The sequence below is a fragment of the Chroicocephalus ridibundus genome, chromosome 6, assembly GCF_963924245.1.
Source record: "Chroicocephalus ridibundus chromosome 6, bChrRid1.1, whole genome shotgun sequence".
Lineage (NCBI taxonomy): Eukaryota > Metazoa > Chordata > Aves > Charadriiformes > Laridae > Chroicocephalus > Chroicocephalus ridibundus.
In genome coordinates this window covers 61,813,577-61,836,755 of record NC_086289.1, presented here as the reverse complement: position 1 = coordinate 61,836,755, position 23,179 = coordinate 61,813,577, and the positions used below count along the sequence as shown (strand labels likewise).

The window sequence follows — 23,179 nt, the reverse complement described above, 5'->3', positions numbered from 1 at the left end:
CAAACAAATACGTGACCAGTTGTGCATGTGCTTGTTCCTGACACACAAGAAATACAAGATGATAAGCGTCAGTTTATTCGATTCCCACCTTTTCATGTCTTTCCTCTTGCATTTTAATTTGCGCTGTGCCAGTCTCTTGCGTGTCAACATACACATATCTACACACACACTCCTTGCAGACTTGTAAAACTGGAGGGACATTTTGATCTTTTCTTTCTTCTAGCCAAGGAAATCAGCAAACAATTACCATAACTTTCCTGTTACTGAAGTTACAATATCATTATACTAGAATTGTATCTTACAATGAATATGTTTTTATTTTAAAAAGTAAAATCAAGCCAATATGAAAATGATAAATGACTATGAAAATCAAGCTAATATGAAATGTCTGCCATCCAAAGAAATCTGAAAAAAGCTGGGATTTTTGCATGCGTAAAAAACCCCATAAGAACAGTGCGAATATGGACATTCTACTCTTTAGTTAAAAAAGTAGAAATAAGGAAGAATTAAATACCATTTTTTATAATCTAACTTCTGAAAGAACACAGTTCTGAATAAAGTCAAGATAGCAGCCCTTTCATCCAGTATAGAATGGAAAAAAAAAAGTATTCTTTAAACAGAATTAGTTCATGAAACGGAAGTTTGATGAGGAGGCTAACAATGAAGTGATTTGGCAACCTTTGTAAAAAATTAAGGTTAAATACACAGGTGCAGGGGAAGCAATTCATAGTGCGTCTTTAGGCGCTGAAACGTGAATTAAATTACCCTTCCCCCCGCCGCAGAAGAGGCTGACTACTTTCCGACATTCTGTTTCTCCTCCCCAAAAGGCTTTACCTTGAAAAGCCTTGAGGTTTTGAGTTTTTAGGTTGAATAGTTTTCACTAGTATAAAGGTATAAAAACTGCTCACGTACAAAAACCTCCAAGTCCTTTATTAATGTTTTCAGGATGTATGTGGTACATACAATTAACATTACACCAGCTACAGGAAGTCCCCTATTGCAAGAGGTACTTCAAAACAAGTATCCCAGAGCACCAACAAAGACACACACGCACACGGACACTACAAAAATCACTTTGAAATGATTTTCCCCCCCACTTTTTTTTTTTTTTTTTTTTTTTTTTTTTTTTAAATCTTGACAGCTAGGACTTCTGAGCCATTGGAGATTTTGAATGTGGCAGATCTCCTAGTGCAGTGGCACTGGTTTAAGAAGGCTCCTTCAGACACTGGAAGGTCAGAAGAACAAGAACTGAATGGGGTAACTGAAAGCAGTGTCATTTTCAATGCTTTGACGCATGGCTGCTGCCTGGGCCGATACCTGCGTGTCACCCTCCTGGTGTCCCCTGCAGAATCTTCTTCTGTGGTACAGGTGTATACACACCTTGTGTACATTTACCCCTAAACTGCAGAACAGGAGGAGAGCACTGTCCACCACACATCGCATCACTAGTTCCAATTAGTAGGCACCGACACATCAGGAGGGTTAAACAAATGGGACTGGAAAGACTTTAAAAAGAGATGAGCCTGAGAGAAATCTTTGTTCATTATGACAGATCAGTGACAATCCCTTTCAGGTCACCAGGCTTCACATGTCCGTCTGTTGCCATCTGTTCCCTAAACTCATCCTTTTTATTCAGATGCTCTGCTTAAAAATAAGCCCAAACTACAAAAAGCTTCAACTCCATTCTGTACAAGTTCTCCATTTCTCCAGAGTCATTATTCTGGCTTTACACCTTCTCCTTTCGCTTTAATTTGGATACTTTCTTGACAGTTCCATTCTTGTTTAGAAGCTTCAAAACACGATCCTTGTGATCCAAGACCTTTAGCATTGAGTCTCGCGCCTCATTGATTTGATCCATCACAAGTTTACACCTCTGCATATTCCCCTGAAATGAAACACTGTCGTCATTAACAGCAGACTGTCCAGTTTAAACAACCGCTGTGCCTGTTCCTAATACTTGTATATACTGTTTTCCATCACTTGTAACTTATGGCACTGGAAACACAGGAAGAGTACCTGTGTGATTTTTTTTTTTTTTTTTTAAAGCCAGCTTTAGCTTTTACTAACTGCAGTAGAATATTTTGTAATTCAGGGTAAAACAGACAGTTCTGCTGGGTTGAGAGGCCACAGGAACCTACCTGTATCAGTTCGTTGATTCGATGCAAGTCGTCATCGGTTGCTGCCTTTTTCTTAGGAATGAGTCCCTCCTGCAGGGCGGTCAGTCTCTCGTACACATCGTGCTCCAGGTTTGTCTAAAAAGACATTAGCACTCCATGAGAAGGCTCGCTGCTAGCCCAGAAAACATTCGCCCACATTAAGAAAGCTACACGGAGAAGATGATAATCCGTTCCCCTCAGCTGCTCATGTTAGTAATTCAGAAGATGGAGCCTCTGACGTAGAGTGTGGCACTATCGTTCTTGCTAACATCCTATTTACAGGATTGCTCCACTTCTGAACAAACATGGATCCTAACCAGAACTGCTTCCCCTATTTCTCACAATACTATTCCAGGAATGCAGAGGTTTTGGGGAGTTTGGTGCTAGAATGCAGAGCACCTACCTCACCCCCAACCTGAAACAGAAGCATCCAGGAATGTGGATCAGTGCTGCCTCCTCAGATCAGCCGCACCATCCCAAACAGACGCTTCTTCAGACCTGTGCATCAGCAGGAGGGAGTTGCCAATTTTGATCATCTGTACAAAATACATCAGCTCTTATGTCTGGATCAAAACCAACACTCTGTTTCCAAGCCACTTACGCCACATTCCTGAGAAAGGGGAAAGCACGTCCCACTCCCTTTGGGCACTACACACCGGCTCCTTTACGGTATTCCCAATGTCAGATGACCATGTACTGAGTTTGTCAAAACATCCTCCTGTCTTACACACCTCTGTATTCCCCCACGTCGTAGGAAGCTGGCAAGCCCCGTTCACCTACCAGCTGCAGCAGCTGTGCCGCACAGAGATGGACCTTCCACCCTTGTGCACGACAGGATACACCCTTCTGGTTGGCAATCTCCTGCAGCATAGCCTTCTTCTCTTCTGTCACCGGGAAACACAAAGAAACGTTACTCAAAATTTCAGGAATCTGCCAGGCCTCTCTTCTCCAATGAAAACACTAACCCAAATCCTGCTCTCCATATATCTTAGTGAATGAGGATGAGCAGTGTTTTGATTCAAACAGGAGAACAGCTACGCATCTGCCACATGTCTGACCACTGCTCTCGCTTTTTAACAGGTTATCTGTATTTCCAGAAAAATTGTATTATATACCATTTTTTCACCGTTTAAAGAATGTAGTGCTCCATGTTTCAAACACGCTGCATGAAAAAAGTAAAGGGTCCATCCTTTCCCTCTGAAATACACATCTACTCCCTCCTTGAGGTATTTACAGTCGCAAAAACCTGATCTGCTTAAAAATGTTAAGATACAAGCTAAAAAGCTTGAAAACCAGCATCTGATCTCTATTTTCCTCACATTATAAAAAAAATAATTCTTTAAAAGCCCATTTGTTAGTTCACAAGACTAGTTATGCTAAATCTAGAATGTTTTTTATTAAATTGGCAAGTTTGTTAGGTAGTAAGAAAATCAGAAAACTAAACTGTAGCGTATTACCACAGCTTGTCGCTTTTTTAAGGATTACTTTCTTTAGCATTTCTATCACTGTATAGCGTTTCTATCACTGTACGTGAATACATTTCTCAATTACCGTATGATTTCCTCTTTTACAAAATTGCAGCTAGCTCTATCTAATGTCCTTCCCTTCTTTTCTCCTCTGCCTTGAGAGCAGAAGAGATTTAGGCAACATCTAGCTACTGAAGGTCATTACCTCACTTATCAACCCTTCTTTTCCGTATTGCAATCAAAACCTTTTTGTGGGATTGCTTATCGACACCAGCTAAGTGCTCCTAAGGCACCCTGAAGAGGTATGCTGATGCAGTTCACCCCAGAAGAATGAAACGGTCAAACGGCAAAAAGCAGACTGACCTTTTACCCGGACATCGCTGTATCTCTGAAAGTGGTGGTAAGCGGCTTTCCAAGGATTGCGATAATGACGGAGCAGTGTGATAGGTGGCCTTGGACGCACAGGGACATATCTTACACCTTCTTCATCTAGAAAAGGACGCAGGGAGAACTGTATTATTACCATCATTAATTAAGGAGGTGAAAAGAGATCAGCATGACACAATAACTGCAGTAGAGGATCAGTAAGCACCATCTCGTATAAAATGCTTTATCCATCAGAAAGGTTATTTCCCCCAAACGACACTATTCAGAAAGTGCTGAGAGACCGATACTTGGTTTCTGGGTTATTTATATTTTCAAAGCAGGAGAATGACAGAGCACCTTCTCTGAGAACCAACAGGAAGCAAAAATACAGACATTCAAATAAGAAGAAAGACACTAGAGATGATATTACCTATATACTCCTTTGGAGGAGACTTGCGCTTCTCTGCCTTCACCAGCAAACTTTTGGCCGTGGATTTCTCATCATCAGTACTGTTTGTTTCCATCATGTCCCCTTCCTCTGTGGAGATGACATGCTGCTGCTTACGGGGTTTCTTCCTCGGGGAGGCACCAGGTGGCAAATCGCTTGGAGGCATCGAAAGGTTGTTGGCCAGCAATGCCAAAGACGGAGACACAGTACTTGTAGTCAAAGGAGGGACTGCTGAGCAGGGGGAAAAGAGGAAAAGAACCCAAACCATCGTCAGCGTAAAGGTAACACGCTAGCATTGTCTGAACACTACCTCCAACAGTAGCTCCTGTCTCAGCACATTGTGAGGAGCATGAGGTATATGAGCACTTCAGCTCCAGATGTGCAGAAGGACAGATATTAAGCCAGCAGCAATTGCTCGGACGAGCCTATATACCAAGATCTTTAGTGCCTCATATGCAAAAACACAAAGAATGACAGCAGAGACAATTGTCCCTCGGTTCCTTCATATCTGAAGCTTATGCTAGTTTAACGCTACAAAATGGAAAATATGCTAACATCTGTCTTGTGTTACTGTCAAAAGAGATATCTTCGTATGGGCGCCAGCATGGATCACAGTCAACAGCAAGCGTGTCCCTTTCCTCTTGCGAGTTACACGCAATCAACTCGGGACTGCAGTACTCTTCTTGCAAGAGCCTACTGGTACTGCCAGGTCAGCAGCACCGCGTCAGTAGGCTGCCACACCAATCCATGCACTCTGAAGGCAGGCAGTAGAGCGGCAGGTAGCTTGAGGGAGCACTCCTTGTCGTGCAGAGGGAAAAGCTCAATCAGCCGTGGCTAATGCTGCACAAAGAAGTTCTGGGCTGGGATCTCTTGACAATTTGGCGTACCCGCAATTGCCAGTAAGAGACAAAAGAAGCCTGAAGAGGTCAATGCTATCTGCCTGCGCTCCAGGGACATCTGTAGCAAGCAGCTTCTTCTGTCACAGGACAACATACCGCTTTAAGGAGAGTGATAAAACCAACAACTACACCAGAACTCCGATACTCAACAATGTGGGATGCACTGGTATCATTTTGCCGCTGTATGGTGCCTGACCTGAGATCCATAAGGATCCGACTTTTACTGGTCATATCATCCGATAGCAACTATGGCCAAGCTGGATTAAGTAAGACAATATAATGAATATTTTTAAAAATTATAGAGAAAGATACCTGTGAATCACAGGAGGGCCCTATGAAGCAACACTGGTCACTAGTTCTTCACATACAAGAAAGGCCTTTGGACCAGAATTGTAGGATTTGTGAGAAAACTGAAGTTAACTGAACTTGTCTGTAATTTATTGATACTGCTGCTGAGCGTGTGCGTTTTAAGCAAGGAATTCACTTGGACGCTTTGGCATTGGATCATTTGAACACGAACAAAGCGGTCCCAGTAACAAGTGATTTCATGGGAGATCAGGCAGAAGGCAAAGAAGAACTTTATGAGTAAACAAGGCATATGGGAAGCCTTTGACTGGCGTTCTGTGCTACCATGAAAGAGATGCAATTTCATTTTCGGGATGGATGTGTTGAAATCCTCCCAATTCCTCCACTGTCTCAACAACAAAATAAACAACCTGATGATTAACAACCACCTACCAGATACTGGTCGCATTATGTCCATGGGCTCCACCTCCTCTTTGATCTTTATCTCTGGTACGGCAGGACCCAGCACGGCTGATAGGGCACCGCTCATGGTTGATGGAGGAGCGGGTGCTGCCACAATTGTGGTAGAAGTTGGCGGAGCAGCCGGGACAGCTCCTGGAATGGTGGAGAGAGCTGCCGCGGGCTGCGAAGTGGGACTGGCTGCTGCGATGATTGTTGGAATGGCAGAGGGGGGCTGCTGGGAGGTGGGGGGGACCGCAATGGTGGGCTGCTCGCCACCTTGATTAGACACTGCCTCCATAGACACAGTGACTGGAGTGGCCATGGACACGTGGATTTCAGGTTTTGGCTTGGCACTGTAACACAAAAAAAGCAAAACCAATTGACGCTAACTGCATCTCAGTCATGACCACCTGGCACGGGGCGAGTGAGCCGAGCTGGATTCAGACTGTCCAATTTTTCCTTGCACCCGCAAGTAATACCTGGCTCAGTAAGGTGTTTAACAACAGGAGAAGGTCTCATCCCGGTTACATTTCCTCCTCCACTCCCTTTCTAATCCCTTCTATTTATTATAGATGCTGTTTTCTTCCACTCACTGTAACAAGCAGATCTCATGACTAATTCCAGGTGACTTCAAAATACTTGTAAAAGGAGCAAGACAGTTTGACACTGCAGAGGAACAGGAGGATCTTTTACCCAAAGCTGTATTGCTCCCCGTGCTCTGTTTGCAAGAGCTCCCACTGTGGGTAATGGTTATAAAACCAGAAATTGTGAAGCCACTGAACTCAAATGAAGCAGGGTAGAAGCTCCATTTACCTTTCCTCAGCATTAATTTCCAAGTATTATAGAGAAAAGTTTCAAGGCCTATCCTTTAGAATGTTTTTTTTTCTTTGTTTCTCATGAAAGCTCATAACCACACCTTTTAAAAGGCTATTACTGCCTCAGCTTCACAACAGCAGAACCTGTCAACTCAAAGTTGTCACAATGACAAATTCAAAATAGATTAAGTTTCCCAAAAGAAAGGAAAACGCTCCAATGGCCAAAGAATACAATTTTAAAAAAAAAAAAAAACAAAACCCAACATAATGAAACTATTACAATGCAGTTGTTTGTTTGCTAAAGTCTTACCCAGCAGGCCTCGGTGATCCAGATGTGCTTCGCATAGTACTCTCGACACGCGTGCTAGCTACTTCAGGTGGCTGAGGTGGAATTAAGCTTTTCCGGACTGCCAGCCTGGAAGAGACAGACAGAACTAAGATTCTCGCCTCCCTCATGCGAAGACAAACACCACCAAGAGCAAAGGAATCGACCTGTTCTTGCCCAAACCAGGACAGGAGTTACAGCTCTGTCGTTGCATTCTGTCTACAGTATAGCTGATCCACTAACAGAGTCTCATTTTACTTTTCAAATCAGATGTTAAGTTCTATTTTCTTTAAAGATAAAAGATTGGTTGCTCTGGCCTGGTTTCACCCCCATTTAGGGCTTTTCCAAGAACGCCAGCTTTGTGTTCACCCTGCCAGGCAGAGCATCTTATTGAGCTGCCAGGCTCCAACAGCGGACAGGAGGAGGTCTGGCCACGCCACTCTCCTCCACTGCCACTGCAAGGCTGCGCAGATCGTCTGGAACTGGACGCTGCTCGGACAGGCATCTGCTTCGTTCAGCTGGACCAGACCGTGTCAAAGCCTGACTCCAAGACCTCCAGCCCTGAACGCAGACGTCAGGCAGCACGGGGACAAATACAGGAAGTACTTTAAGGGCTATTCAGTCTCCTGTGGGGCTGGAAGTCAAATTGTTGTCCAAAATAATCAACCTCTCAAATGGAAACATTCTTTCGTGGTCTACCTCTGCTTCTTTAATTTCTGTTTAAGTTTTACAGCCTGCAGCTTCTCTGCCTTAAAAAAAGGTTTCCACCCAAATAAATTAAAAAAATAATAATTCAATTTTAGTCTCATGGGACACATCAGTTCCAAACATTTTCAGTCGTTAGGCGCGAGGAAATGCATTGTTAATTCAAAAGCTGTCTCTTGCCTCTTTATTCAGGCATTTAAAAAAAATAATCAGACAGACAACATAAAATATTTTAAGAGTTTAAGTTACTCTCTCCCTTTTTTCTAATCAGATTTCCCAGCAGGGTACTAATCCTATCCTTTCTACTCAACCACATATTCTTCTAAGAAAAGCACTGAAGACAAAGCATGGAATTCTAATTTTAGTAGATTATAAACTCTCTGGTTTTATTACACTAAGCAAGAAAACCTCAAATCCACTTTCCCTCAAAAGGTCACTTTCAAGAGCCAGGAGACAAACCATCCTCCTCCTCATTTTGTTACTGACAGCAACAGAAAAGTATATCCTGCCCCAGGGGAGGGAAAGCAGAGTGTTTCACAGATCAGCAGGTTACTCACAACCGCTGCTGACTGAATAATCTGCTAGAACTTTTCTCATCTCCACTGAAATGATTCCATTTAGCCGGGCTAGATTGCACAGAAGCGTCACTCGCGTGTCACCTTCAGTTCTACTCACCCATCCGTGGCTGGTTTCTTGCGGAGGATGCTCGGGCGTGGGGAAGAGCCCTGGGCCGGGGCACTGGCACTGGCACTCTGGCTGTGGGTTTGCACGACCGTAGTCGCTGCCGAAGCCGTGTTGAATGTGTTGCTAATAGGATTGGCGACAATGGTGGCTCCATCTGCCAAGACTACTGCTGGGAAGGATGGACATGGCGACAGCAGAGAGAACAGATATAGAGAGGAAAAAAGCAGCAGTTACTTGAGGAAACTTGATGACAAAGCAGGTGTTTGCAGGGTACGGGTTGTCCATGCTCCCTTGACTCCCCCTGTGGCACTTCCAGACTATTTTGTAAGCAATACCTTTGCTACGAGCAATCTAATCACTGAACCTTCTGCAGGGAAGATGGAAACTACCTCCTGCCTAACAACTGCTGCTAGGGAAATAATCTTTTCCAGAAGAAATGGAAAACGCAGAACTCTCTAGGGAGACCACCAACACAACTGGATCAACACAGTAACGCTCCCGTTAGACCCTACGTGGCAATACATGCCACCTGTGAGCAAGCACCATCACCTGAGTCTACGTTCTGACCTTCTGCCAAAGCCTGTTTGGCTAACAACCTGACGCAGAGCATTTAGACAGTCAGGAAGTCACCACGGAATACGTCTGCCAGCTTTGCAACAGCATATTCTCTTTGTTGCCATATCCCATGTCTTCAGTAAGTTGTTGGGGTTTCATCAGACCAATCATTTTTAAGGAAAGGGGGTTTCTCTCACAGTCCAAGATCAACTGCTGAAGGCACCTGGCCGTCTTTTAGTTGCTACTGTGATCTAATGTGTAGAAAGAACAGTTTGGAGAACATCATTTACTTGTAAATGACTCTTCCCACAAGGAAAACCGAAGAGAACTGTTTAAGCTCAGGCACTACCAGTCTTTTCCACTGAAGTAACCCATTCAAGGCTACCCACGCTCTCCGCCCAGTGCGCTTAAAAAAAATAAATCAAGAAATAGGTAAAAAAAAAAATATTTGCTGGGAGAATATGCATATGGGTGTGTTTAGCGTCCACTACTGGACCAGAGAGACTAGAACAAGACCATTAATCAGAGTAAAATAAATTAAAAAAAAAAAGCCACAAGTTGCAGGACAGAAGTTCAGCTGCCATGTCCGGGTCCGAAGCGCAGATGTGGCTGGTTGCCCTTACCTGACGTCTTGGTGTCCGCCTGCGGCTGCTGAGCGCTGATTGGTGCTGGCTGCAGGCCCTGCGTGCCGATTGGTGTGGCAGGGTGGAGCCCTTGCGTCCCGATTGGTGCTGGCTGGATGCCCTGGGCGCTGATTGGTGCTGGCTGGATGCCCTGGGCGCTGATTGGTGCCGGCTGGATGCCCTGGATGTGCCGGGCATGGGAGGCATCCACAGTCATCAGCTGCATGGGGTTGAGGTGGACGGTGGAGGCCACTCCAACGCCAGTCTGAGCCGTGATGGCTGAGTTGGGCGCCTGGGCTGAAACTGGAAGCAGCAACACAGAACACCTCATCACTCCTGCGCACGGGGGCGCCTCGTTTCCCCCCCCCCCCCCGGCACCTCCCACTCCAATGTTTGCTTTCAAAGACTTTTTTTTGCTTTGAAAAATTAATTTGCCAGCCTGATTGGAGCAGTAATAAATTTGAAAGCAGCCAGACTGTCTGCCAGAAGAATGAAATGTTACTGTTTGCTTCCATTCCATTTTCTATTTCAAATTGCAACGAGAGAAGTTGTTCAAGTTTAACCCTACTTTTAAAGTTCGACTCAAATTACATTTGTACCCAGCTTCCAGTCTGAGAAATCCGTGCACTATTTTTGCTCGCTATCTTATTTTACAAAGCCTCTAAGTGCCGACACTTGGCATTTTCCCTGCTTAAAAAATAATAATTAAAAAAATAAGAAGCCTAAGCCATTTCTTTTCAAAAGACAGTCTTTCTGCAGAGCTTATTATTGCATCAATTAAAAAAAACACACTCCAAACCTTTGACTGTACCAAAGCAAAGAGAGAAAGCAGAGACTCGAGTGCAAGTACCTTAAAACAGGCCTTACTTCCTTATTCTCTTTCCCCAGCCACATAATCATAAAAGCCAAAGTTGTCCTTAGTGCAAGTGGACAAACTGTTCTGCTGCTGAGTACAATCTTATCTGACTCGGAACAGGGGTTGCAATTATAGGCTGGATCCCACAGCTAAAACGAACATGAACTCTTTGAAGTCTTTTTGCGGCAGAACAACGTTCCCAATGAAGCACCTGTTCCAAGAAGTTCAATTCATTCATTCGAATTCACAGCTCTAAGCAACTGTGATTCCATCTTTCCAGACCCGCTCCAGGGCGCGTTACGCTTCCCCCAGGCAGCGTTTAGCAGTGCTGTGAGACTTCCTGCAGCTCCTCTGTCTCCAGATTTCCAGTCTTTGCAGAACAGTACCACGATTTCTGCAGCCGTACGCAGAATGCAAGTGTGAACTTGCCGACAATGGGTTTGCTTGCTAACAATGGAGAGCCCTCTCATCGCAGAACAAGCTGGTTTTGTCATTGTCACAGGATTTCGATCAAGTTCTTGTGCTGACAAGCCACTCTAAAAACAGCTGTGAAACCCCTGAAATCCGGCACCAGGTCCATGAAAATGGCTTCTGTATCAACTATGGCACATTAATTCTCTTAGTGGAGCATCCTATGCAAAAGACTTTTGTTGCAGAACGTTCTATCCAACAAAATCCTTTTGGGAGACTATATAAACACGACAACCTTTGGAAAGACAAAGGCAACCTTCTTCCTCAGAATTCCATATTAACACTCCTTAGCTCAGTGATCTTTTTAAAAGTCTCCTCCGCACGTTTATCTAAGCCCTCACCTGGCTGCGCTCTGCACACATGCACGTCCCTCCTCATACCTTGGATCCTCTGCTTTGAGCCGTCACCAGTTACTGCCATAATTAGGACCTTTGGCTGAGGCTTCAAATCAACTTAAAAAGTGTCTCTGTCAATGAGCTCCTGCTGAACAACCTGCATCTGCTTTTTTAAAAATGAGCATTGGCCTACCATCACCCCAGTCTGCTCCCAAAACGGGAACTCCTGACAGTCTGCAGTCACATTCCATCAGGGGCTCCGTAACCACTCCTCAGCCGCCGACACCACATACCACCACCCACCTCCACCTTCTCCTTTAAAACTTTCAGCCAAAGTGCAGGAAGGTACAAAAGAAGCTCACGTGGCCCTTCTGCAAGTCATTGTAATCGTCCCGAGGCCCACCTCAAATCCTGACATGACTTATTGTCAGGACTTGCAACTTTTCACTGGAATTTCAATGACGGGAAGAACAGGCCCCAGTAACTCGTCAATCCCTGCACATACTTTCCCATTCAGCAAGTGGGCTTTGCCACCTCCAAGTCCCTCCAAATTCCCTCTACACCGCTTCCAGGGTAACATGCTTCCAGCAGACACAGATGTTCCACTAAAATCCAAATTCCTAGGGTCTGGATTGTGGAGATTAACATGTTACAGAGAAGAGTCCTATAACACTCAGTAAGGTAAAAGCGCTCCAAATTTTGTCACAGAGAATGACATAAGTTTAGGGTGACTACATAGGCTCACATTACACGACATTTTTGACTTCTGTAAGTTAGTGCAACAGTTCAAACATGTTAATGTCCCCATTTTTTAAAAAACCAAAACACTGGAGTGTGCAATGCAGCTTTTTTTTTTTTTTTTTTCCATTTTTCATTCAGGTTTCTCTCTCATTCATGCACATTGGTGCAGAAAGAGATGAAAATGGGCTTCTCAGAACACTAGGGAACGAAGAGGCATCAAAGAACTGGTTTGGTCTGGAGGAGTTTAATTGTTTTGATTTGTGGAAACCAAAACTTTAACTGATAGAGATGTAAACCCTTGGATATCAAACGTGAAACTCCTGAGAAAACTGTTGTTAGCTGTATTTAGTAGGTCTCTGAAGTCGTTCAAGACCCATTGCCCATGGACTTTTCCCCTCAGCCGACAAGTCATCAAAGACTTTTTGTGACAAATTGTCGGAGTCAAGCATAAGAGCCTCTTAGCTTCTGCCACCACTAAAGGTCACACGGAACTGAACAAAGCGTCACAGCCAGCTTGCCCCAAAGCTTGTCTCACCTGGGTATTGGCGAATGGTGGACACCGAGCTGGTGATGGGGGTATAGGTGTGCGCGGTCAGAGGATAGGCAGAGGGCGGGTACGTTGGTAAGAAATACTGGAACTGGACAGGCACCGACTGCCTACAGGCACCAAAGAGAGCAAGTATTACACACACCATTTTAACTGGTCATCTTCAGCCCCTGCCTTGGGGCCACTCCCCGAGTTTCGTTATCCCAGCTGCCATAAGCTAGCAAGTATCTCAGCTATCACGGTTAATTCAAAACCACCAAATGCCACCCCCACCCCAGGGTTTTAAAAACACATTATTTCCAGCACAGTGGAACCTAGAAAAGCAGCAAGGCACACAAAAACACACACTGCCATTCACAGAGCTGGTATTTCCCTACCTGTTGTCATTTCTGGTTTCCATCGCTACTGGGTTTGGTGATGCCCGGTGACTAGAGAGGGGTATGAGATTACTCCTCTCTGCTGTGTAATCCGACTGGATCCGGGGAGAAGTATGCGTGATTTGCTGAGGAACCACTTTAGCTGCATAAAGACAAACATGTAATCAGTTAACAGTCAAAGTGTTGGCTGACACTGCAAAAGCAAGATTAATTCTCCTGGCGAAACCCCCAATACTAACTCCAGCCCCCCACCCCACCCCCTAATAAAAAAACCCACCCTATCCCCGGATGATTCCTATCCACAGTGATGACAGGTTTCCTCAATAAGAAGAAAGAACAAGGGAAACGGCACATTTTTCATCAATTTGTACCATAATAAGAGTACCATAATATATAAATTACACTTGCTAACCAATTAAATTACTCCAGTGCTTGAATTTTTTTTTTTTTCTCCTTAGGATCAGCCCAGTCCTTTCTGTTGTCAAGAACTTCATTATCCAAGTTTTCAAAGCAGAACTTGACAGAGACCAAGGAAAATGAGATCAAGGCAGACAGAGGCATACATAGACAGAGGTCAAGACAAGGAAGAAAACACCTACAAAAGCTTTACCGGAAATACTGATGTATCAAGATACAACTTCACTCCTTGGAAACTTATGGCAGGGAAAGATATTACAAGATTTCAAAAGAACAAGAAGGAAGTCGGTGGGGAAACAGAGATGAATAAAAGGAAACTTATGCAGTTCTGTAGGAAACATCTCGGGCAGGTTCCACATCTAGGCAAATAAGTTTCCCACCTTTGGGGGTGAACTGCTAAGGTCTAAATGAAGACACCAACCAAGCTCCATGAGGCTACACCTAACGCCTCAAGAAGCACAGGAAGGAACTTACAAAATGGACTATGAAAGCCATATTCCATCACCAAGCAGTTACAACTTCTAGTATATACTGGGCAGGTTCTGAAATGCCAAAAGGCTTAAGTGCATCTAAAAAGGTCAATTGAGTCAGTTAATGAGCCATTTTACTACCTTATTACTCCTAGAACATCTATCTCTTCACAGTATTAAAAAAAAAAAAAAAGCTGTGCCACAGTAGACCTGTTAATTGGTTTCTCCCAGCTTGAACTGATTTTCTTCCCCTCCTTAATTTGCTAATATGCACAAACACTACTAGTATAAACAGAAAAGTGAAGCACCATTTATGCACTCTTCTTAAAGCTGGAATCACTCACCAACTGGGATGTTTGAGGTCGTGACAGCTGTAGCATGGGAAGAATGGGAGGGCATTGTCATGGTGACAATGGTGCTTGTAGGCGCTTGGGTGTGAGACACAGAACCTAAAGAAAAAGAAAAGAGCCATGCAAGATCTTTCTGCAGAGCCCTATCACACCAGTGTATCTATATCCAAATAAAGAGGGCAAAAACCCCAACCCAGACCACCGCCCCGAGAAGCTTGGCAATTTCTCTCCTGCAGCCCACTCATGCACTTCCAAATGCAGTCTTCACCATAAATAAAGAATTCCTCAAACGTAATCAGGTCCCATCTTCAAGGAGGAAAAACAACCAAAAACCCAACAAACCCCACGCCTCTCCCACATGAGCACTACGAACACTCACCAGCTGTGGTTGCTGACGCAATCGTGTTCGTTGCCAAAATAGGTGCCACTGTTGCTGCTGCCACTGGAGTACCAGTACTGAAAATGGTTTTCTACGAAAAGAAAAGAAAACCTTCAAGTCAAAAGACTAGCACATTTAAGATATTTACTTAGTATGGAATCATGCTGGACGGCCTGTAAAGAACATTAATTTCTAACCCAATACTAACTCTTTTTCCAAATTTTATCTTAGCACTCAAGATAGAAACAAAAGAGATGTCTAGAAGAAGCAAGAGGGGCTTAGCTTTGGGGTTTTTTCCCCCCTCTTCTTGTGGTTTACCTGAGCCATGGTGTGGAGCTGTGGCTTCTGCGCTCCTATAGCTGGGTGAGACGGTAGTGTAATGCGCGTCGCTGTGTCCCTCGGCTGTGCAGGCCGCTGAATACTAATAGCTGCAGAAGGCGGGTGCTGCTGGATAGACAGGGTGGGTCGGCTGGAGAGAAAGAAAAAATAGTTATGAAGATAACCATGTGGCTACTAGATATGAAAGGTGAGATGCAGGGACACACATCAGGCCTTGGCCTCTGTCTCTCTGACAGCAGCGCTGCTAACAAATATACGGTCAAGTTTCTTACGCTGCTTTAACTACGCTGTTCTGTCCCCATCTTCCATAAGTACCCAGCTAGGAGGGCACGCTTATCAATAACGCCTATCAGTTCACAAAAAACCACAACTTTCTGTCAGGGATGCTTTTCAACATTCGCGTATCTTTTTTTCGCCACTGTGTCTTCATAAATAAGACGGGCTGAATTCGCTACAAGTTCCTACAACAGAAACTCTGCTGATCACAGCTGATTCATTACGCTCTTTCTTTCCCTGAACAACAGAGCAACATTTATAGTCATTTTTATTCACAGACCTGAAAGCATTTGCACCGTGAAAACATTACTATGTCTGTACTAGATCATCCCACATCGAGAGGGTTATTGGCACTGGGGGGTTAACGCGGATGTCTCCCCTTCCTGCAGAGTCGTCAGAGCACTACAGATTTCAAAGCGTCTTTACCTGAGGGTTGATTCCGTGGCGTGTGCTGCTGTTGTAGTTATAACAGGGGACTGAGCTCTTGTGGCCGAGACAGTTGCCACCACAGCTGGAGGAATAGTGCTTGAAGTTGTCACAGGAGGACGAGACTATAAAAACAAGTCAAAGAGAGACACATTCAGAAGAGAAATTCTGCTATTTAGATAATAACTAGGGATTATGTGGCTAAAACTTTTCTTCTACGTCTTATCATTAAGTTTTGGCATTTTAAGACGTTTCCAGTCTTTCTGACTCGATCTGCCAGCTCCTATGCAGATCTGTCCTGGTTTTCAAAGCACATACATCATAGGAATCAGTAACCAAAGTTAACGAGACCGGATCTCTTGAAGGTCTTTAAGAAAAAAACCAAAGGTCAGTTCCCTTCAGGGTGAAAAGAAACTCTGATCCAAGTATATACAGGAAGTCAAAGGCGATGACATCGGCATCCTAACTGAAGGCACAAAGTAAAGCTGTTTAACCCTTTATCCTAACATTGAACGCTAGCACTAGCGTGGGGGGACAATATCTACAATCCTCTCCTTAGACGTGTAGATAAGCTGAGATATACAGAAGTATAGTAAAAGGAGATTTTTATTATTTTGCATAAGAATAAATCAACATGAGCGTATCGTGTCAGACCTTTCACGCTTTAAAACTTTAGTGTATCTAAACTAAAGCCTCTTCCCAGTTTCTAAGCACTTTGGAGACAGATAAAAACCCAATTTCTGGCACCAAGGCCCTGAAGGAAATAAAACCACAGGACTAATGCAACGATTTCCCTGCTTGCTAATAGAAACTGGCACCCGAGAAACACAACTGGAAGAGAGCTGACTGAGCCTCAGCCCAGTGAATACGCAATTCCAGGTTATAGATTAGAATTAAGTGCCGGGAAGAGTTTGGAGCCAGCGGTCAGCGTCCTGCAGAGCCGGGCGGCTGCTACCTGCCTGGATTGGCTGGTGGATGATGTGCTGCACTGCTGGCTGAGCCGTAGCTGCGTTCGGCAACTGCGAGGCTGGTCGCAGGACTGTAGTTACTTTAGAACTGGACATCACTGCAGCAGCCGCTGCACCTGGGAAACAAACCAAGTGTGTTAAAAGACCGTGCACCCAAACAGACCCATTACGACCAGAGACGGGGCCTGACATCAGCCGGTATGTGTCTCAGTTTGAAGTGATTTCCTGTGTATGTCAGTTCAGGGGACACTGGTTGAAAAGTAAGGCTTGCAACAAATACACGTAAGGGTCACACAAGTATGTGGGGAAGGGTAAGTATTATTTTAAATGAACTGGCTTTATTGATACTTCTTATTTCCCTATAATAACCCTACATTGCAAATCCAGCATTTTTCTATTCCAAGCTATGCAAGTCCGTAGAAGTAATTCAAACAGTTTGATCCCTGGGCTGATGTGTAAATAAGTCACCCAATACCAAGAATAATCTCCCTGCACCTGATGAAGTTCCAAAGAAAAAGAATATATGTGCAACAGAAGAAAAGCAAAACAAAAAAACCCAACCAACTTCTAAAGCTACAACAGCATAGGACTTTGGTTAATTTGCCTACTGTTGGCTGCCTCCTGATCAAAAGAAATTGTTGTCAAAGGCAAACAGCCTTGAAATCATTTGATGGACTAGACTGCACAGCTCCTGTAGATGTCCCTAACTGAAGTTATTACCTCGAAAGGTAAGATTCAAGCTGAGAGAATAAAAGCCGGGGGGGGAAGAAAACATACGCTAAGTACCACTACAAAGCTTGTGGCAGCTGTCCCACAAGAATCAAGTGAACAAAACCTACATTTTACTTCAGCTACAAATAAAGCTGCACAGTCCTTCCACCTGCTACAGTAAACGATTAGGTTTTTGTTTTTCTTGAGTGACTAAATAACATCAAATATGAGAAGAAATAAAAATATAACTGGTACTTTGAATTCAGATCAGTTTAAAGTTGACCTGGAAACGCAACCCATAAGTTTTTGGCAAGTCTGACTGCAGTCAGAAATGAGACAGACTGTATTGAGCGCGGTGTTCTTTTAAGGGGCTGGTCTCTTGTTTTGTAAGCTGTAGCAACCAAAATCCTGGGAGACGAGAGCCTGTGCTTATCACCAGCATTTAGCTCAAGGGTAAAGGCAAAACGCGCACAATACAGTATGTTATCACGCACAAAAGTGCACAAGTGATCCTTTCACAAGTGGGTACAAGAACATGTCTCGCAACTGCGCGGGCGTCGCTGTCACAGGTGAACAATGCTTGCTACCAAGAATGTACAAGAATGCCCCCCATTTATGCTAGCAGTTTTAACAGCCCAAGTATCAGCTGTGGTAGCAGCGAGGACGATTTTTAGAGGCAGAGGCTCTAAAAGCCTTGAGAGGCTGTGAGCAGAGGCGGGGATGGCACAGCTGGATCTTACCTCGGGGTAGGTGAGAAGCTCCAATGTGTAGCGGAGGCCCAGGAGCGCTACTTCTGATGATAGACATCTGCACGTTGGTAGCCATGATATGATGCAAGTTACTAGGATGGCCCTGCAGAGTTCAAGAAACAGCAAAACCCAAAATAAACGGTGAGCTGCATTGACAAGAATTAATGGCCACGCTAACAGCGTCACCATATCTAAGTCCTGAAGACAGAAAAGAGATTTTGTAGAGATACCTGGTGTACAAAGGTCACATGCTTTACAAGTTGAGTGGGGAAAGAGGCAGATGTTTCTACATAAAGTTTCTACATACAGGATAAAGTTACAGAAGCTGCTGACATCGTGGGTGCAAGATGTAAACGTTTATCCTGTTTCACTGAGCTATTTTTCTGGTTGGCCTGTGGGTGACGTTCAGTCAGCAGTCACCCACATACCAACCAGAGAGATGGCCCTTCTGCCATTAGTGACTTCTAAGGCAGAGATTCATACCAGCTGCCCAGTAAAGTCAAGGGAATAGTGGGAACCTGGCAAGTGCTGCAACAAATTCATTCTATTTTCTAATACTGCTGGACTTCCCAAGGCTATTCGTGAAGACAAAAATCCACTAAAACTGTTGCACATCCCCAGCCAGCCTAACTCAAATTCAACTAAACGCACTCTACATCAAAACCCCGAGACTTCAGAGGTTTAGCCATGAGTGTTCTGGCAAACTAGTTTCAAATCACAAGGACTGGCTCTGCAGTCAAAGTAACGGGGAGGGAGGCAGGGGGGGTAGTTTCTAAAGCATTAACTACACTTCCCCCACACACACACACACTCAAATTTTGTCACTAGTGGTTTAATAAGAACACGCTGCAAACCCATGAACTGTTCCCCAGTCTGATTTGCTTCCAGAAGAGCTAAAGAACCCTGCAGGGATGAATCCCAGCAGTTTGCCTGCACTAGAAGTTCTCCAAGCAATGCTCAAAGAGTGGGAGCTTTTAAGGGAAGACTCAGCTGCACGGCAGCTTTTTGGATACGGCTCTGCTACCGCAGCCTCACTGCGCTGCATCGGTTGTACGACTACAACAAATCAGCAGCTTTCTAAAGAGCTAGCGATAACTGAGTCGGAGGTTTAGTGCTCCAAGCAGAACTGATCCAACAGCCAGCGAACAGGGAAGCCTGCTCCTGCTCTCTCTACCTTCCCTCCTGCTGCAAGAGCCCGCCTTAGTTGTACCAATATTAACATTGATCTGACCACACAGCGAGCTGGAACGGAGGGGAAAAATAAAAAAAACAAAAAAACCCCAGACCTGTTGGCCACTGATTGTTGCCACGGGAATTGTTGGAGCCTGTGGTATGTTGCTTTCCATGGTCACAGTAACTTGCCCGGGAACCTTTGTGGGAGCTGAGAGAGTAGAGGGTGGAGCAGGAGCAATGGGCCGGCTGGGCATGGTGGGCTTCAGGGGAGGCTACAAGAAATACAAAGACAGACATGTTGGCAACTCTGAATGAGAGCGCACTGTTGAAGCGGAAATCATTTTGCGGGGGTCAAAGCCTGGAGAGAAAGTCACCTTTGTGCAAGGATAAGTATGGTTAAGAATTTGGAGCAGAAGGATATTGATCGTACAGAGCTACTCAGTTTTCATTCGGGACAAAGAAAGGGCATCTTTTGTACTGGAAATATGCGGCTTCTAACATACGGTGTGGGTCACAAGTGGAATCTGTCAGGGCTACGGTATGCCCCTACAGACACCGGACGCTAACAGCTAATTGGATATTCTCATCCCCTCCTGCAGGGAAAAAGGGAGATTTCAGAAACTGATTGCAATCACTCTTTTCTTAAGAGATAAACAGAAAACACCTCCCTCAAAAATAATGCTATGATACTGTGAAGTCCTCAGGGTGTCACATGGAACAGCTAAACCCCGGAGACAGCATACACCCAGCAGAAGCACATGAGAAAAGCTTAAGAAACAAAAGCAGGGAAGTTTTTTGTGTAATTTATTTTTGCTCAACACTCTTAACTTGCAATATAGATTGTATTTTTCCCCGACACGAATCGTGAGCCTCCTCATTACCTTCATAAGTCCATCTGAAAAGGAAAGCGGGACAGCTGGAGTCAAATGCGCCGGCGGCGCTGTCACTGTCACCGGGGCAGCAGACTGGACAGGGTGGTGCTGCGTCAACATCTGAACCTGCGGATAGGGCCGAACCACCACTGGCTCCTGCTTTTCTTCTCGAGGTTGTATAGAGCCACCGGGGCCGATGTGCTCTCTGGGAGCAACCTCCGAGTCCCGACTAGAATCATCACTCACTAGCAAAACAAAATAAACAACAAGAAAAAGGGAACACTGTGGAAAAAGGTAAAAAAACACTAACAAGTTCACATCGGTCACCCACCAGGTCAGAGATGTGATGTCAGAAACTGCCTGAATAAAAGAAATTTGCCCTTACAAGTAAACGTATTCCAAAGATGAGACCCCCAGGGGCTCTGGCGCTGCTTCGGCCGGTTCCCCTCGGAGGGGATGGGCCCTGGAATGCCGGGCAGCCCGGGCTCACCTCAGGAGTTCTTCTTCAAACAAAGATTGACTAATCTTTACTTCGAGTGAAAAATACCTAATTAACTGCCATAAAGTCCCACATCAAACAAGTAGTTTGAAAAAGTCTTAATTTAGTGTGTTATGTGCCTGAATGTCAAACTCAAAACCAAGAATAACCCCCCAAAACCGAAGCCGCTCCCCGCAGTCACCTCTGGTGGGCTGCCCGACACCTGCCGCCCGGGCAAGGGCAGCGGGGCCCGGAACCGGGACTCCGGCCCCGCCTCCAACTGCACGAACTCCTCCCGTACCCGCTCTGCCACCGCCGACCGGCGGGAGAGGAAGGACGGGACAGGACGGGACGGGACGGGACGACCCCGCCCCGGCATCGCTCCTCGCAACCGCCCACTACACCGATCCTCACGCCGCTCCCACCCTCCCCCGGCCGGGACACCGGAGCGGCTCCGTTCCCCGCCCCGCCCCGGCAGCCGCCCCCGCGCGTCCCGGCGCCCGCTTACCTGCGGCGGCGGCGGGGGCGATGAGGCCGGCGGAGCCGCTGGTGGGGCCGGGCGGCGGGGCTGGTCCCAGGCCGGCGGGCGGCGCGCCCGAGCGGGGGAACTGCTGAGAGCTCATCTCCGCCTGCGGGCACCGGCGGCCGTTACGTTACGGTGCGTCACACAACGTCACGATACCGGCGACCCCCACCCCCCACCCCCCCGCCTCCCGGGGGGCGGCTACACCCCCCGCAGGCCCCGCCCCCTGCTCCCGCCCTGCTCATTGGGCGCGGCGCTGGCGGCGCTGCCAGCCCTGCGCCAATGCGGCGCGCCCCCGCCGCGCTAGCCAATCCAGCGCCGGCCCCCCCAGCCAGTGAGGAGCCGCCGTGCTAATGACCTCACGAGGCGGCGAGCCAATAGCGGGGAGGACAGCGCTGGCCAATGAAGGCCGTCCGTGCCCGCCCTGCCGTGCCGCCGTGAGGGGCCGCAGGGCCCGGATGTTCCCGGGAGCGCGGCGGCGCCCGCGGCCGCCCCTGCCCGTGCCCAGCGCGGCCCGCACCGCCCGGCCCGGATCTCCCCGCGCCCGGCCCGCCCTCCCCCACCCTACCCCCGGCCCTTCCTTCCCGCCCTCCCGTCCCGGTCCCGCTGCCGCGCAGGGCCCCGCCCCTCCCCTCTCCGCCTCTCGCCCCGCAGCGCCGTTGCCGGGCGCGGGAGCGGGCTCGGGCTCGGGCTCGGGCTCGGGCTCGGGCACGCTCTCGGTCGCCCCCCCGCCGCCACCGCGCACTGAAGCGGCGGCCGCCGCCCCCCGCCCCGCAGCCCCCCCCGCCCCCGGAGCTGTCCCCGGCCGCAGAGCGGGGCGGTGCCGACGGCGCTGCCCGCGGCGTTACCTGTGCCCGGGGCGCCCCGCGGCAGACGCTGCCACCGCCGAGAACGGAGCTCCGCTTCCGCCGCCGCAGCTGCCCGCGGCGGATTGGCCCCGGCCGGCCCCGCCCCCCGCCGCGCTCACCGCCCCATTGGCTGCGGCGGCCCGCCCTCCCCGCGGGGCGCCTGGGAGATGGAGTCCGCGCGCGGGGCGTCTCGCGAGAGGCGGGAGCGGGCGAGGCCCCGCCGGGCCGCCCTATTGGCCGTGGGGTTTCCAGGGCAACGCGAGGAGGCGGGGCCAGACCCGGGGGCGGGGCCAGACCCGGGGGCGGGGCCAGACCCGGGGGCGGGGCCAGACCCGGGGGCGGGGCCAGACCCGGGGGCGGGGCCAGACCCGGGGGCGGGGCCATGGGGTATCCCGTTCCAGCGCCGCTCCGGCCTCCGGCGCGAACAGCGGGGCGGGACGGGCCAATAACTAATTAAAGACCAAACAAACCTCGGTGGCAGCGCACGTCGCAACCCAGAGACGCCGCCCGTGCAGCGCCGCCTCGTGTTCGACTACACGCGCCGCGGAAGGCCGGTGTTCCCGTTAGGGGCCGTGAGGCTCGGAGATGAGGTCAGAGCAGCAGCTGGCATTTGCGAAGCGTTTTAGTGATATTTCGAAACGGAAGGAGAAAGAGAACCGTGCAATTACAGCAGTCCCTGCCTCTGCCTCATGCCGTGAAGAGCCCTGCGAGCAGCTCGGTGGGGGACGCTGAGCCCCCCCCGGTATCGCACCTCTGCGCAGCCCGACCCCCAGCTCTGCTCTGGCTCATCGCTTCTTGAACGAGAGGAGCGGCGCTGCTCCCCTGTCCCCGCGCCTCAGGAAGGTGACGGCAAGGCTGGAAAGGGCTCAGAGGATGCTGCAGGGGTAACTGGGATAACACCTCATGGATGGCCAACTGCTGCGTCCAGCACCTGCTTCAGAACAGGCAGCACGACCAGAAACGCTCTTCCTTTCCTAAGGGACTCATTCCCACAGAGGACCGTTTGCCTGGTTTGCACTACGCAGGTGATGCTTGAGATGGAAAGCTTTTTCTTTCTCTAAAAAAAAAAACCCCAACAACAACA

General features: G+C 47.5%; 1 protein-coding gene across 5 annotated transcripts; it reads right to left on the bottom strand.

Annotated features, from left to right (window-relative positions):
- Positions 1-726: 726 nt before the first annotated feature.
- On the bottom strand, positions 727-22,201 carry SAP130 (Sin3A associated protein 130). Of its 5 annotated transcripts, XR_010071836.1 has the most exons (22): positions 22,096-22,201; positions 21,233-21,353; positions 20,256-20,491; positions 19,488-19,646; positions 18,193-18,304; positions 16,733-16,857; positions 15,774-15,898; positions 15,051-15,201; positions 14,733-14,823; positions 14,348-14,452; positions 13,117-13,258; positions 12,728-12,849; positions 9,790-10,092; positions 8,603-8,780; positions 7,208-7,312; positions 6,074-6,435; positions 4,419-4,667; positions 3,986-4,111; positions 2,937-3,040; positions 2,560-2,692; positions 2,139-2,252; positions 1,862-1,885 (listed from the first exon to the last, which is right to left on the bottom strand). XR_010071836.1 is itself a non-coding variant. In XM_063340248.1 (21 exons), the coding sequence occupies exons 2-21, from the start codon at positions 21,345-21,347 to the stop codon at positions 1,727-1,729; spliced, it is 3,180 nt and encodes a 1,059-aa protein (XP_063196318.1). In that variant the 5' UTR covers positions 21,348-21,353; positions 22,096-22,201; the 3' UTR covers positions 727-1,726. The 5 variants fall into 5 exon arrangements, 4 of the variants coding, with proteins under 4 accessions (XP_063196318.1, XP_063196319.1, XP_063196316.1 ...); XM_063340248.1 differs by lacking the exon at positions 2,560-2,692 and having other exon boundaries at positions 727-1,885; positions 4,419-4,664; XM_063340249.1 differs by lacking the exon at positions 2,560-2,692 and having other exon boundaries at positions 728-1,885; positions 4,419-4,664; positions 8,603-8,777.
- Between the last annotated feature and the right edge of the window lie 978 nt (positions 22,202-23,179).

Excerpts from the sequence above, each read along its gene's own strand:
- SAP130 (XM_063340246.1), bottom strand. The coding sequence starts at position 21,347 with ATGAGCTCTCAGCAGTTCCCCCGCTCGGGCGCGCCGCCCGCCGGCCTG. Across the intron at positions 15,899-16,732 it reads TCATCCACCAGCCAATCCAG|TCTCGTCCTCCTGTGACAAC; the intron begins GCAGGTAGCAGC and ends TTGTTTTTATAG. Across the intron at positions 4,668-6,073 it reads CATAATGCGACCAGTATCTG|CAGTCCCTCCTTTGACTACA; the intron begins GTAGGTGGTTGT and ends CCCCCTGCTCAG.